The sequence below is a fragment of the Phyllobates terribilis genome, unplaced genomic scaffold (genome assembly GCF_046119375.1).
Source record: "Phyllobates terribilis strain yellow unplaced genomic scaffold, ASM4611937v1 Scaffold_12__6_contigs__length_324123572, whole genome shotgun sequence".
Classification (NCBI taxonomy): Eukaryota; Metazoa; Chordata; class Amphibia; order Anura; family Dendrobatidae; genus Phyllobates; species Phyllobates terribilis.
Window position 1 is genome coordinate 263,243,511 of NW_027362772.1, and position 15,022 is coordinate 263,258,532.

The 15,022-nt window shown below is 41.9% G+C and overlaps 1 protein-coding gene across 1 annotated transcript in view; it reads left to right on the top strand.

The window, feature by feature from the left end:
* PLEKHN1 (pleckstrin homology domain containing N1) overlaps positions 1–14,741 on the top strand; it is a 42,671-nt gene extending 27,930 nt beyond the window's left edge. The window contains exons 7-16 of the mRNA XM_073656957.1: positions 2,808–2,954; positions 4,292–4,372; positions 5,229–5,304; positions 6,239–6,393; positions 6,730–6,918; positions 7,420–7,674; positions 9,066–9,197; positions 10,323–10,553; positions 12,146–12,194; positions 13,619–14,741. Coding sequence (XP_073513058.1) covers positions 2,808–2,954; positions 4,292–4,372; positions 5,229–5,304; positions 6,239–6,393; positions 6,730–6,918; positions 7,420–7,674; positions 9,066–9,197; positions 10,323–10,553; positions 12,146–12,194; positions 13,619–13,839 — 1,536 coding nt within the window. The 3' untranslated portion in view covers positions 13,840–14,741. The remainder of the gene's footprint in view (positions 1–2,807; positions 2,955–4,291; positions 4,373–5,228; positions 5,305–6,238; positions 6,394–6,729; positions 6,919–7,419; positions 7,675–9,065; positions 9,198–10,322; positions 10,554–12,145; positions 12,195–13,618) is intronic.
* The last annotated feature ends 281 nt before the right edge of the window (positions 14,742–15,022 follow it).

A 15,022-nucleotide genomic window follows, 5' to 3' on the forward strand; every position in this document is an offset into this window, starting at 1 on the left:
CAGAAGAAATGGGTGGACATCCTTGGAACTGATGAGCTTCGGTATCCTATCGGTAACATCCTTGATCTTCGCCCCTGGGAGGCAGCATACTTCTCTTGCGGTTATGTCCGGTCTGCAGATAGCTGCTTCTGTTCCTCTCAGTAGTGAGTCTCCCACCACTACTGACGTAGCCGGCCCGACGTAAGGGGTTGCACCGCTCAGCTGGCCCGACGTAAAGGGTTGCACCGCTCCCCGATCTGCCTGGTTGGTGGTGGCTCAGGCTCTCCTGTTTGAGTGACAGTTAAGACCAGCATTGTCTCGCTGCCTTGAGCCCTGATGAGGAAGGATGAGGCCGGGATCATAGATCTGGCCCTGGGCTACTGTGAATGCTCAGGAGCAGTTCTATAGAAATGAACTTGGATGGCGCGATGATCAGGAGCTAGCTTATGCATGTTGCTGCCGAGATCCCCTTATTAACTATTCTTGTACATTGCCTTGTATGTAATTCACCATATTCACGGCTTCTTGCGTATTACTATGAGATCAAACACTAATAATCCAGCTCACTTTTGTCTGATACGTAATTATCTACAATTGTTGCAACCCGTTTGTCCGCTCCTTGGATGTTCCCGACCTGTGAATGGCTTGATGGACAGGAGCTATAATGTTAGACTAGCTCTTTTTAAAGCCTAGACCCATTTTGCTAATCTTGGAAGCCTGAAATTAGGTTCAGATATTTCGCCCTCTTTCACCTTGCCTGCTATTCATTTCTTTTTTTTTTTTCATTTGCACCTGTGGCTCCTGAAACTCTAGAATTAGCTGCTATGGGAACAGACAGCCCTGAACAGCAGCAACAGCTGTGAGGGAGGACAGGCTCACCCTGCCTGCCTAGGGAATACCCTGGGTGTCGGCACAGCTGCAGGCAGAGTGGGTCACACACCCAGGGCTGCCGGCCTGAGCTCCAGGGTCATCACACCCAGCCGTTCTTGTAGAGCCTGGACAATATCTTCTGTGATTACATGCTCGGGACCTGCACCTCTAATTTGGTTTGATCACTACTTTTCTCCTAGGTATAATGTCAGAAAGATCCTGCTGATCCTAATAAAACGTGGCGTTCAGCATCGGAACCTCCATCCAGTAATCTTAATTCGTGCAAAAGCCACTCGTAAAATGGGCTAATTTTTGCACCCATTTATGGCTGCACTCCCTTCCCAGCTGCAGGGGATAACATAATCGTAGTTATCTACGAAGGGTGAGCGAATTTGCCAATGTTCCAACTTTGCAAATTTGCTTAATTATGGCACTAAACTCAATTCACATTTAAATCATTTAATGCTGAATTGAATGTGCATTATTCTCAGTCTCTACAGATCCCAGAACATAATAAACATGGGTGGAAAAAAAATACAGTATATACTTACCTGGCCCTCGCCTGTCCCCAATCTGGTTCTCCTTTTGGTCAGTCTTCAGTGCCATCTTCTGCACCTGGGTTTTTCAGCACCTTCTTCACTAATCAAGCCCCAAATTGTCATGATGTCGCAAGACTGCGCGATGGAACAGGTGAAGGCAAGGTGAGAATCCCTTCCCGGACCGTTAAAATCAAGCAAAATGGCATCCAGTCGTCATTTTGCTGGTTTTGCCCAAAACGAATCACAAAAAATGTCAATTCAATTTTTATTTCTTTTTTTTATAAAATCTGTATGAATTCCAGCGCCTCATCTCTATAATCTACAACACTATCTGTTGGGATGATCAAACCTTTTGTCAGGTCAGGACTTGTGGCTGTAAATCGGTAATACACGGCTTGTTCCGTCCTTTGGCCAATTAAACAATTATCTAAAGAAAAATTATAGTAATTGGGGCATGAATGTAAAGTGGAGGCGAACCCATGGTAAAAATCCTGATAGGACCCCCTACCAGTGCTGCTCTACCTCTACACCACCAGATTCCAAAACGAAAAGTCCCACTTCTTGTTGCTCTCCTTCCTGGCCAGTTCCTCCTTTCCTTTGTCTACTCGTTTTGCAGTTCCTTGGGTATGGAGTCCTGTGTATACCATGCTGAAAGCGGGCATGGGTCCAAGCTGGCTTTTTTTTCTACCACAAGCCATACTGCAACCCCTATAAGATGTACTGAAGTGCTAACCGACATGGTAAATTCCAGCCATAGTTATACTCCCTGGTTTACAGATTATAGTTTTTGTAGCAGTTTCTATAATTAGGGTGGCATCTATTAAGTGGTCTACCACAAATGTCTTACAACATAATCTGGAGAGGTTCCTGTATGACCAGTCTAGTCTGCCCTACATTTATTACAAATGTTTGCAAACACGTCTGCCATAATTTGCCTGTCTCAACACCAGTTTGGGTAAATTGAGCACAGACTCAGTATGGCATTTATCTAAAGCATATGGGTACAGTGACGTAGTACAAGGTTACTGCCCAACAATCTCTTGGATACAGGAGTTTCGATCACCTGATTGTCTGTGGTGCCAACATCTTACCAGGCCCAAAGCTGCTTCTTGTAGTGACTTGTTCAGTTTTCATCTTATCTTTTCCTTAAAGAATTAGTCCATCAATAAGACCCAGGCATACCATGCCACCAGCATAAAAGACCCAGGAACATTAGTAAAGTGTTCCAATGTCAAACATGGATATTTTTCCACATCCTTTCTTTTTTCATATGATTTAAGAAAGGTGCCGAAAATGCAACACTGATCCAAGGGCAAAAAAAAGTCTAGCTGCCAAGGGGAGACTTGTTCATTAGTGATGGACTTGCCTACTTCTCTTTTGTGATACTGTCTTGATGTTCTTCACGTTTCTCCCATTCAGGTGAATAATGCAAATATTTGGGATAAGTCAGAACTGCGGAAGTCTGTACAAAGCCAACCAGTCCAGGATTGGGAGGGGACACAGAGGGAATCTCTAGGTGCCATCACTTGCATCTCCAAGGTGAAGCTCCAAACCCTGCCATTCCAGGTTTGTATCCAAGTTTCTGTAGACCACTGGTTTCCAACCCTTGGCTCTCTGACTATTGTGAAAATATAACTCCCAGCAGGCCCTGACTGCTTTTGGCTTCTAGAGGGGCGGTGTAGTTTTGAAAATGGTTTGAGACCACTGCTGTAGACTTTAAATGTTTTGCTTATTATTGTAAAGTTATAGGATTAGAAAAATATGGGTGCTTTCTTCTAAAAAAAAAAAAAAAAAATGGTGCCACACTTCCATGGAGCTGTAAAGCCACATACAACCTGTGCAGAGATCACAAACGCTATCGGGGAGATTTATTGCCACTTTTCTGGTGATAAAATGTGGCAAATTTTGGTGCATGCTATATTTGTGCTAAATTATTAACTTTTTTGTCACTTGTCAGAATTGGCAAAAAACTGGATTGGGGTGCGACCCCACTACGGTTCCAATGGATACATTTAAATTTACACCAGAATGAGCACAAATTGTGATAATTAAATTTATGGTGCAAGTATAATCGGATGTGCTCTAAATTTTATTGGAAGTGTTTGTATTACTCCTGTGTTCATGAGCTTAAAGAAGTTTAAAATGGGTAAAATTGCAGAGTTTTTTTTTTTGTTTGTGAAAACTAGCAACTTTGCAATTTACCTCTTACTAAAAATAGTCTATGTTCTCAAAAACTTGAGAGATTTTTAATTTATTAGCTTGCTTCTTTGTTGCCTATCAATGATGGATAGTTGCTCAATGCTTGCAAGTATTGATTTGATGCTGGCTGAATCCAGAAAGCTTCAGTGTGCCTGCGCTCCTCCAGCACTGCAGAGGAAAAGCTGCACAGTGCACAATTTGGACCAGCAGTGCGGCCGTGCCGCTGTTCTGAACTGTCAATCATCTGGAAGTCAGAAGGCTCGGGACAGAAGAATGGTCTCAGTAACCTCCCAGTCTATCTTGGCATCTAACATATATCCACTTGACCCACTCATTTGCAGCCATTATGACATGGCTAAGCTTTTACCTTCCTTCAAGAGGCAGAACAGGAAAGCCGTCCGTACGTGTGTGCAATACTCCTGTATTTGGACAAGATGATAAAGATATGTCTATCATTTGTCACAACAACCGCGTCACTAATCATTTTTCATCATTTGCTGTTCTGTGTTGACTTTGGTTACACATGAGTTGAGTCATATGTTCTGGCAATATGTCTAGGAGGCAAATATCCTACTGGACTGACTTATGTTATACATAGGACAGGGAAAGGTTAAAACTATGGCGCCTCACCGCCAATAGTTTCCCTGGGGCAATCGCTGACGCATACTGTACCTACGATTAATTGCTAATCTTTATTATTGCAGGAGCTGAATGACCGAGTATTGGTCTTGTACCCGTCCACTCTTGTAATCCTTTCTGAAGAAGGAAAGAACCTCAGTTTTAAGGTAAAAACTGTCATTTCTTTCCTATGAACTCTTCTCTCCTTATCGAGGTTGTTCCATTTCCAAAAGTATAAAAAATGGTGAAAGTGAGAAAGTATCAGATGTAAAATTCCCATGTCTCCCACACCGCCGTTCCCTGACTGTCTTAGTTTACTTGTCTGCAGCAGTGATATCTGGTCTTTTCGTGTGACTGCTGCAGCCAATCACTAGCTTCAACGGTCTTGTGTCGAGCATCGCTGAGGCTAGTGATTGGCTGCGGTGGTCATATAGGTAAACGGGATATAATTGCTGCAGCCAATAAGGACCACCGTCATTGGGAACACGGGTAATTTAGGAGTGCAATATGGGTTATTTTATGCCATTTCCAGCCTGTGGGATCTGAAGAAACCCTTTAAAGGGAATGACCACACAGGACTGATGCATTATGGACTACGACAAAGACCCCTGCCGGATTGGGACAATACACTACCGTCCACACTAGCTTTTATAATCACAGCTTCTGTATCCTCTGGTGATATATTCCTGATCATGGCTGCTTCGTATTGTTTTTGCACGCCTGTGACGTACGTCAGTGGGGCAGATGGGAGCTGCGTGTACATGTCTGTACCCAGACGAGCTGGCTGTGAGTCAATGTGGGTGAGATGTGGAGTCACCACTATCGGGAGAGGTGGGTGTGGGAACAGGAAGCCAAGAGAAAATTACAAAATTACCCTGACCAGGTAGAGATGACACCCAGATTATAAGCGCTGCGAACGATTAACCCTTCACCATCCTGTATGCAGAAATATTCCACATGGTATTAGTTGTAATATGTACAATGTCGTAACTACTGTGTATGTTGCTTCTTTTATGAATGCAGGGCGAACTCCCACTTAAAGCCATACGGGTGATTACAGATGACAATGAAAAACTGAAGACCTCATTCTTATTAGAAGGTAAAATATCCAATCTTGTAATTTTGCTGTTGCTTCCATATCTTTTTGGGCTTTTGATGGCTGCCATTGCTTGCCTGGAAGCCCTGGGCGACCCCCTTTTTAAGGCTGAGGCTACACAGCGATTTTGGGCAACGCGCACGTTGAGTGACATGACAATGCTACGTCCATAAATGTGACTGTGGTCGCATTGCATCTGGCAAGTTGGCCTCATTCAGACGTCTTGTTTTTTTTTGTCATATGAGAAAAAAAAATATTATTTTTTTTTTCCTTTTCTGGTTCGTGTTCATTTTTACATCAGCGTGGCAACCGTTTTTTTTTTTTTTTTTTTTTTTAACTTTTGTTTTCTCGAATGCCAAAAAGAAAAAACTTCCAAGCTGCATCACCTGCTAATCGTTAAATGGACAGCCCTCTGGTGAGACAAATAATTGGTGTGTTGTAGTTTTGTGGGGTTTTATTTTTCTGCCCATTGATTTGAGTGGGAAAGTTTGAGCCGTGATCAAAAACTTTTTTTTATTTTTCTGCGGATGCTTGTACTTGGGCCAAAGAAAAAAAAACAGACTTGAGCAGCCCCATAGACTAAGGGTACGTGAAAAACATGGACAGAACATGCACATGAAGAAAACTATGTCTGGATGAGATATTACTGTGCCGCACAAGTTGTAAGAAATCCAAACCTGCTGGACTTCTCAGAACATATTGTAATGGCAAATTGAGAAAATGCGACCACATTCACCTCCACATCGTTGCGATGAAGCGTCGCCATGCTGCCACCTTATGTGCGCGACATCGGTCTAGCCGCAGCCTTAGGACAAATTCTTTATATTCTGCTGGTCAGCTGTATATGGCGTTTCTTTTTTTTGTATATAATTTTAGCACTTATCCAAGATCGGAGATGATGGATGAGTTTATGTTCATCTCTTCTATGCAATATTAGGACGGTACATCAACACCATCCGGGTGATCTGCCCCAATCAGCAGGATTATGAGGAGTGGATCGATCACCTAAAGATTGCTCAGCTGCAGAACAGGGATTCCTCGCTGTCGGGATCCAGTAGCTTCTGTGGATCACACTCCGCGCACCATGAGCAGGTACTGTGCCTCCGCTTGAAACAGTTTTTCCCAAAGATTCATAGACCTCACCCCACATATTGAATTCAATCAGCTATTATCGAGTATTCACGGGGCACAAAGAATAAAACTAACGCCTATATGGTATAAGATGTATCAAAACTCTGCAGACCATTACCCAGACCAAACTTTCATTTTTACCATATACTATGCCTATTGTCCATTTTCTTTCGGGAGACCTCCCTTTCCTATCCCGGGAGACCTCCCTTTCCTATCCAATTTTTGGTGGTCATTCCAAAGAGGTTGCACTGTAGTTTGCTTTTGCTAGAAACTACAATTTTTTTTTTCCTTCTCCAGGTGACTGCTAGCTGCCGAAGCTCATTGACATCAGACGGGCGAACAAAATCCTGGGCATCAGGGGGGAAGCTGCCAAATCCACACTCCAACAGCAATACTCAGGGATCCGACCGCCAGTCCTACACCATACTGGGCGAGCAGATCCTCCCGGAGGATCCACTGTCACCTGGATATTCGCAGCCGGTGCATGTGAGTTTCCTAGAATTTATTAATGTTAATTATTGCTGCATTAATAGTCGCGCGTTCTCTGTAGTGGTTATTATTACTCCTGAAAGACTTTTATATTAGTGAGTAACCTAATGCACATCTTATTAGGGAAGCTACAGGTCATCTCTTCTAATGCTGCTTAGATAGATCTACAGATGGTCAATCTCGGGGGTAATACAGGGGTACTGGGGTACAATTGGAGTTGCATTACTACAGATATGGAGTAATATCTATATACCCATAATAGGAACCATTCATCCTACAGGTTAAAGTTTAATTCTATTCTCTTGCTTTAACCCCTTTCCCAGCAACAATTCGAGCTAGTGCCGGTCGCTTCAGTTGGAGGCAGACGCTGGCTGTATAACGCAGCTAGCACTTTTTGTGTATGGAGATAGAAGGGGGTAACATTCCTGGACCATATTAGTCTTGTATATAAAGCTTTTAAACAAAAAACCGCTGATATTTTCTCTTTAATCATTAAAGTGCTTGGCAAATCCGAACTGGCCCAGTGGACTACACGGACCAAGTGATCTTCACAGAGGTGGCAGCATCCGGGGGTCCAAAGGGAAGAAAAACTTGTGTCTACAAATCCCCTCCACGGTTTCGCACAGTTATGACATAGAAAACACGGGATTTGGACTTATCCCAGAGACCCCCAGTGAAGACGTCCTGTCTCCCCTGTACAAGGAGCCGTACTCCTACCAGAAACCACACGCCGCTGTGACCCCACAGGAGATGGTATGTGTTATTCCCTTTGTTCATTTTTACCTAACCGGTGTGAAATCTACTGACGAGGTGCAAACAAGGAATGTGACGTGGTGCGGAGTCCTCCCTGTTATTAAAGGACCGCCCGAATTCCTTTAGAGAGTCATTTTGCATGTGATGTTATTATTTTAATGTTGTTGTAAATTACCAGTCCTGATCCTCCACCAGTGCCTCCATGTAATGATCATACTGTTTTACCTGTTCTGCATTACCATGACTTTTTTTTTTTTTTTAAATCTCAAATCAAATCTAACTATCGTGTTATTCACGTCACTTCAAAGGTTCAGCCTTGTCCCGTACGCTCCATCATTGGGCTCTTAAATCACCTTCTGGAAATCTGCTCGTCCTGGACCCTCCACTTCCACTTTGTGTCTGCACAGAAGAGGGCTTTTGTGTCTGCACAGAAGAGGGCTTTTGTGTCTGCACAGAAGAGGGCTTTTGTGTCTGCATGTCATCAATTGTGATAAACTCGCTGATTTTCATAGCTAAGCCAGTCCCCTTCTCGGTCTATGCATTGGCTGTAATGGACAAGGGGGCTGGTTGAGTTATTGAAATGAGCGGTTAAATGGCTCCTTCACACACAGTGCTGATGATGGGTCCACATAGGACGATCTATCCGGAGTAAAGCACAAGCCAGAAGTGGAGCTGCCAGGATGGGAGAAGAGAGCTACAGTTTCTTTTTAGGCTTTAGAGTTCTACTTTTCAGTAGCTACACTGACAAAAACAGCAAAAACTGTCTCTGACCTTTACTAGCTTTTGCAAAGGTTATTGTGAAGTGAGCGGGAGAAGGTGAGCTGTGATATCACTTATTGTAAATAGTGGATCCTGTGTTAACACATCTATATACAATGGGTAACCCAGGATCCACCATTCACAAGAGGTGATGTCACAGTTCACCTCCTCCCCCTCCTGTACAATGACTGATAATACCTCTATATACAGTAGATATCAGTCATTGTACAGGAGGAGGAGGTGAGCTGTGACATCACCTATTGTGAATGGTGGATACTGTGTTTTCTACTGGAAGTGTTGCCTTGCATCCAGATAATGAGACTGCTGAAAGGTCTGGTGGGCAGTGTAAAGATGACAAGATAGCTGAATCTTGTTTTATAGAAAGATAGTGATAGGGAAATTAATAAAAAGTATCAAACATGTAAAAAAAAATTACATTTAATTTAAACAATAGATAATTTTCCCTTTTTAGGTACACAATTTTTTCCTACTAGACAACCCATTTTAAAGTGCTCTGTGATTGAGACGCCATGAAGATGGAGATTTAATCTAAGCAGATACCCATTTGTGTGCCGGTAATGACTGTTGCTGACCACCTATAACATATGATGTTCCTTTTCTTTTGCGCTCAGTTAAACAGATGGAGCCTCGCAGACAGACAGCAATCTACCTCTCAGCCCAACAACCAAGCCCTGTCCTCGCTGTACGCTGAGCCGTATACACCAACCGGCCAAACAAGTAGCAGCAGCAATTTCGTGGAAGAGGTGAGTGTCAAAAACCGCAAAATACAATATATAAGATGAGTAATCATGCCGTCCGGCGATGCTGGGGCTTCAGGGCACGGTTGTAAAATGTTATGATGTTTAGTTAAGTCATAAAAGTAAATGTCAGGTCGCCATTGTATCCTGCAAAAATAGCTATAAAAAACAACCTGAAAACTCTATAGGGATGTTGACTATGATTTATGGTGTTACGGACATGGCCGTTATTTACTTGTCATATCCATGGCCATATGTGTTGGTCTTATGATGCCCTTTGGTCTATCCATTTATGTTAGACGGGTCCCATAATGAGCCGATCACAGGACGTCACGCTACTGATATACCCAGTTTATTTACCTACAGCGCCACCCCTGGGGAAATGAAGTATTACATGTATTTTTCATAAATGCATGTATTTTGGGCGAAATATGGTGTGTATGTGTGTGATTATATATTTTATGTGTCCTGTAGACATTAATCAGCTGAAAGGAGCTCAGTAAAAGTCAGAATCTGTCAGTAAGCTAAAAAATATACTATTCATTTAATTAATAAAAAAAAAATATCTATCTATATATATTTTTTTTATTAATTAAATGAATATTATATTTTTTAGCTCTTGCAGATTCTGACTTTTACTGAGCTCCTTTCAGCTGATTGATGTCTACAGGACACATCAAAGTTCACCTGAAAATTCAACTAATCATAAATCAGCTGAGAGAAGCTTAGCGAAAGAGATAACCGCTACAAGCAGTGCCAGAAGGAGCTCACTGATGGATTCTCAGTTAACTCATTCTAGAGCCAGCAATAGACAATGCAGGCAAAATGTTAAAAATGTGTTTTGTTTTTTTTTTGTTTGTTTTTTTTTTTTTAAGAAAAACTCAATTGCAGAAATAATTTTTAGCCCAAAATAAAAGTATATATACATTTAAGTAAAAAAATAACACTGTATCCTCATCTTAATCATTTAGGGTTTATTCACAGAATGTCATCATTGTCTGATAGATGAAGAGCAGCACCTTCTTTATTAATTCAGGAAATTGAAAATTGCTGAACTTTTTAAAAAAACTTTTCTCCCTATTTATAATCTAATATGGAAATAATGTTCTTCCTCTGAATTATTTCTTGAAGCTGCTAAGAAGCTTGAACACGAACCAGAACGAGATCGATGCCTCAAATGTGAAGACCAATGGATCATTCCACGTGAGCCACCATGTACATCCGCCATTACAGAAGATTTATTCCCATCCGGTGAAGGGAAGCCAACAGCTAGTGAAACCCATGCTGCACAGGAACAGCGAACCGGACACCTCCCTGCACTCCAGACTGGTCCCTGCTGCACAAACTCCTTTTTTTAAAAGTGTAAGTCCTCTAGACTAGTATCGACCTGACTAGTGACTTTGTGGCTTACTTAATTTCCATTATCTCATAATGGAACGTCTCTATATATTGAACATATTGGGTACTGTGAGTCTTTAAATTCATGCCCACGATTGGGTGGTCCGTAAGTAGTAAATATTCCAATGTCTTTGGCTATGTTCACACACAGCATTTTTTTTTCTGCAGCCAAAACCAGCTCTCGGGATAGTAAAAAAAATAAATAAATAAAAAAAAATGCTGCACTCAAAATGCCCGTTTTTCAACACTGGTCTCGTGTGTGTGTGTGTGTGTGTGTGTGTGTGTGTGTGTGTGTGTGTGTGTGTGTGTGTGTGTGTGTTTTTTTTTTTTTAGTGCAGATTACATAATATACTTTGTGTACAGTAATGTTTATTAAAGTTAGTGTTTTCTTTTTTATTTCTCTTTCTAATTTCTTTCAGCGTTTTTGCAGCATTTTTTTTCACCCATACAAAGTATTCACGTTGCAGATTTAAAAAACGCTGCAGTTCTTGAATTCGCCCCCCCCAAAAACGTGTGTGTGAGATTTCTGAAATCTTAGAGCTTTTGCTGGTTCTGTAAAAATCAGCTTGTACTTTGCGTAAAAAAACACAGCAAAAAAGCTGCAAACGTGCTTAATGTCAGTCCGGTCCACACGTGACTCTGCAATGACTTTTTACAATGTCATTGCAGAGTCAGCAGCTGCACAGAGATCATGCAGATAGAGGAAGCAGAGATGCTTAATTACCATCTCTGCCTTCCTGATTGCTGCATAAGTACTGTCCCTACAGTATAAGATACATTAACAGCGTATCAATCTCCCTTTCTAGTGATAATGTGATCGCCGGGTGTAGCGAAGGAACAAAATCTGCTGGGTTCCAACAGACCTAGATCAGCTCCACAGTGCAGGCAGGAGGCTGAATTTGCCCCTTTAATGGGGATAATATGCCCGCCCCAGTTACAGGGATCATCTGCTATAATTTATTTAAATGTTAAAATACCCCTCAAAGGACTTCTATGACCTTTTCGGGAGCACAATGTTAAAAAGGAAAAAAAAGGAACCGCTGGCTCAAATTGCTGTTTTCTAGCCTCTCCACAGACTAAAGTAGAAAAAACAAAACCCGTCCAATGTATAACATTGTTATGGAAATAGGAATACAATTTTTAAAATATATTTTAGTATTTAGTAAACTTAGCACTTAACCCAGAAATGGGGAAAAAACATAATATTTAGAATTTAAGACATCAAAACTAAGCTCCACTTATCCCAATGGCCAATATTGAACTGCTTTATATTTGTGTGTCCTATAAAAATCTAATCATTAAGGAGTTGTCCTCTTTTTTTGTTTTTTTTTTAACAAAAAAAAAATTTTATGAACCAGATGACCCTCAATTTTTCGCTCGCATCGGTGTTGTTTTGTCTTGAATGTCTTCCATTGGCAGTAATGACTTTTCTAACCACAAAATATAAGTGGTGGAAACAGATGTGACAATTTGGGTTTGTGGCGGATGAGGTCATTGCTGTTTTATTTTATTCCTAGTCTTTCTATTAACGTGTGTTTTTTATTTTTCTCGTCTAGATCTCGTCCGTGAAGGCAGAGATGTCCTTTTCTCGAGGCAACAATGAAGGTAATGTTCTAAACCGCTGTGATTGTGATCTCGTCAGATGGTGTTGGGGCACATAAGGAGGGAGTGCAGACACACGGGTGATAACTCCGTTCCGGTTGTCAGCCGCGGCAGTGATAGATTTACTGTTGTGCTGTGATCGTAGAAATGATGCAATGAGTAAGATTTGTAACAACGGCTTTCCTTTTGCCAACGAGTCCAAACCCGTTAATAAACCACCTTTTACCAATCTGTGCATCATCGCTGCCAGAGGGGACTGAACTGTAATATGCAAGTGAAGAGCCAGATGCAGTCTGTGGACCGGGGTGGAGCAGTTTTTAGAAAAAATAAAGTATTTTGCAGCCTTTGCGTAGGATTTCAAACTTGTTTCATTAAATCCAATTAAATGAATGGGTTGTGAGTGTGACCAAATTCATTTTCCCACATTGCCTGCATATGAAATTAATGTCTTCACATTACGGTAACGTCAGATAAACCTTACAATTTTAAGTGGCCAGATGATGGAGTTGAGTAAAAAAAAATTTCCTGTACCTTGGTCCAGCAGCCACATCTGTAGTCCATGGCTGCCACAGCAGAGCCCTGCGAATGTCTCCCTACCTGTCAGCATCTAAGACTACTCTTCTGATTAGCATGTCTGGTGCAACATCACCGTTGATGCGTCATATATGCAGGCGTATTAATAAGTGAAAAGGTAGGAGGAGGTTCTCAGAGCTCTTGACCATAACCACTGAAACAAGGTTTTTGGGAAGATTTTTGCTCAACTCTACAGTTGGACCATGTAAAGCCTCCCACCACCCTCCCCATCATACTCAAAAGATAGCTGTTGGCTGATGGTTCGGACAGTCCTTTCACAATCTGCTATCTCGTCTGACTCTCCCATACACAGCAGCGCTCACTCTGCAGAGAGCTCCTGTGCGTTCAATGTGAGCACTGCCAGACATCTCTGATGGTGGCCAATTTCTTAGGGAGCAAGAGGATTGAGAGACCGGGTTCTTATCCCTCCAACATCATCTGTCAGGGGTTCACATATACATTAGACTTTTGGCTAAACCTGTTGATATTGCCGATATTGGCTGATGTTCATCTAATGGGTATGTGGGGGTCTTTTTACTCCTCCCATGTACGATGAAGTTGGGGCAGGGAAGAGGTCTGTGCATGTTGACATGTTTAATAATTATGCCCAATACGTCTTCCGTCGCCTTCTCTTCCGTCGCCTTCTCTTCCGTCGCCTTCTCTTCCGTCGCCTTCTCTTCCGTCGCCTTCTCTTCCGTCGCCTTCTCTTCCGTCGCCTTCTCTTCCGTCGCCTTCTCTTCCCACGTCTTTATGAGCATTCAGCAGGCAATTATTGAAGGTCTATGACCACTTTAATACCCTGTTTCTGTAACCATTGATTCCTACCTTCTCACTTGTTGTCTCCTCTTTTCTAGTTGAAGAGATGTTTGACCTACCATCCTCCAGCAGTCTACAGACAGAGTCATTGGACCACGATTACGCAGAGCTGCAGAGTTTCCAGAGTGACTTCAGTTACGATAACATTTGGGACTATGAAATCAAAGGGAGAGACAACAAGCAGTTTTCAGTACCCTCTTATCCCGGACATGGTTTCCCAGGCATCCAAGGCAAGACTGTTCCTAGCCGGTGGCTGTGAAAAGGAAGGACTCCAGCTGGAGGTGGTGTCCAGGCTTTTGTGAAAAACTCATTGCTGCTTTCTTTAACGCTGGGTCACACCTTGTTCTGGATCGGCGCTGCCTAATGGAGTTAGTACCTTCACTAGCCGTGGTGTTGAGCGGCCCCTCCGTGCCGCCAGTGTTTAGTGATGTTCGAAGTGGACTTCCTATTAAAGTAGGGAGCTCCATACATGTCTTGAGAGCGTACTACTAACATTGCAATGGAGAAAATGTGACGATTGTGGGCGCTACTTATTTGCAAAAGAGCTTGGTTTCTTTACATTTACTATGCAACTGCTGCAGATTATAAAGTTGCGAGCCATCACAATGGTACTGGATGTTTAACTTGTGAAAAGGCAAAATTTTGCTTGATGGCTGAGCCTTATCCAAAGTGCTTCTTTTTTTTTGGCACGAATTACTCCCCAACCAGTATGAGGGCAAGGAGTGTAATTAGGTCCCTTGGTCCATATAATCGAAGACCCCAATACTACTAAACACCCATGATAATTGGGGGTACGGGGCATCTGTTATAAAGACTGGCCGATCTTGATGTATCCCTGGGTTCTAGGTGTTAACGTCGTAACATTTATGTTCCTCTCTTCGCCAGGCTTTGTCATGTGAGCTATGCTGGCTGGTTTACACTGTTAATATAAGTATTTATATAATATTTGGTTTAATATTTAGGCCACAATGCCCTTTTTATATTGGTTTATAGGGTCGTATTGTTTAACATATTTAACGTAAGGCGGTATTTATTAAGAATGGTTGCACTGTTAGGGCTGTATATATTTTGTACGAAAAGGAAGTTTTGAGGGTGGGTTTTTTACTTCCTGAAATATTATACCTTTTAACTTTTTAAAATAAAAAATCTCACCTCTCCCGAGTATGTGTATGATTTATCTTGGTTTGTATTACCACTTGCCATAATCATGTGTTTCGGTTTTTTTTTTTTTTTTTTTTTTTTTTTTTACCTGTTGTACATACTGCTCTTCTCCTGAATTTGGCGATGTTTTTCTTTTGTTTCTGCGCCCCTCCATTCCTGAGATGTGGCCTTTTCTTCCCTGTATAATATAGTTATTTTAGCCAAGTAGGTGTAGTCCTAAACTCTTCTATGTAGGCGTCTTCTGGAGGACAACATCAAGTTGGCTATAGACTAGATTTATG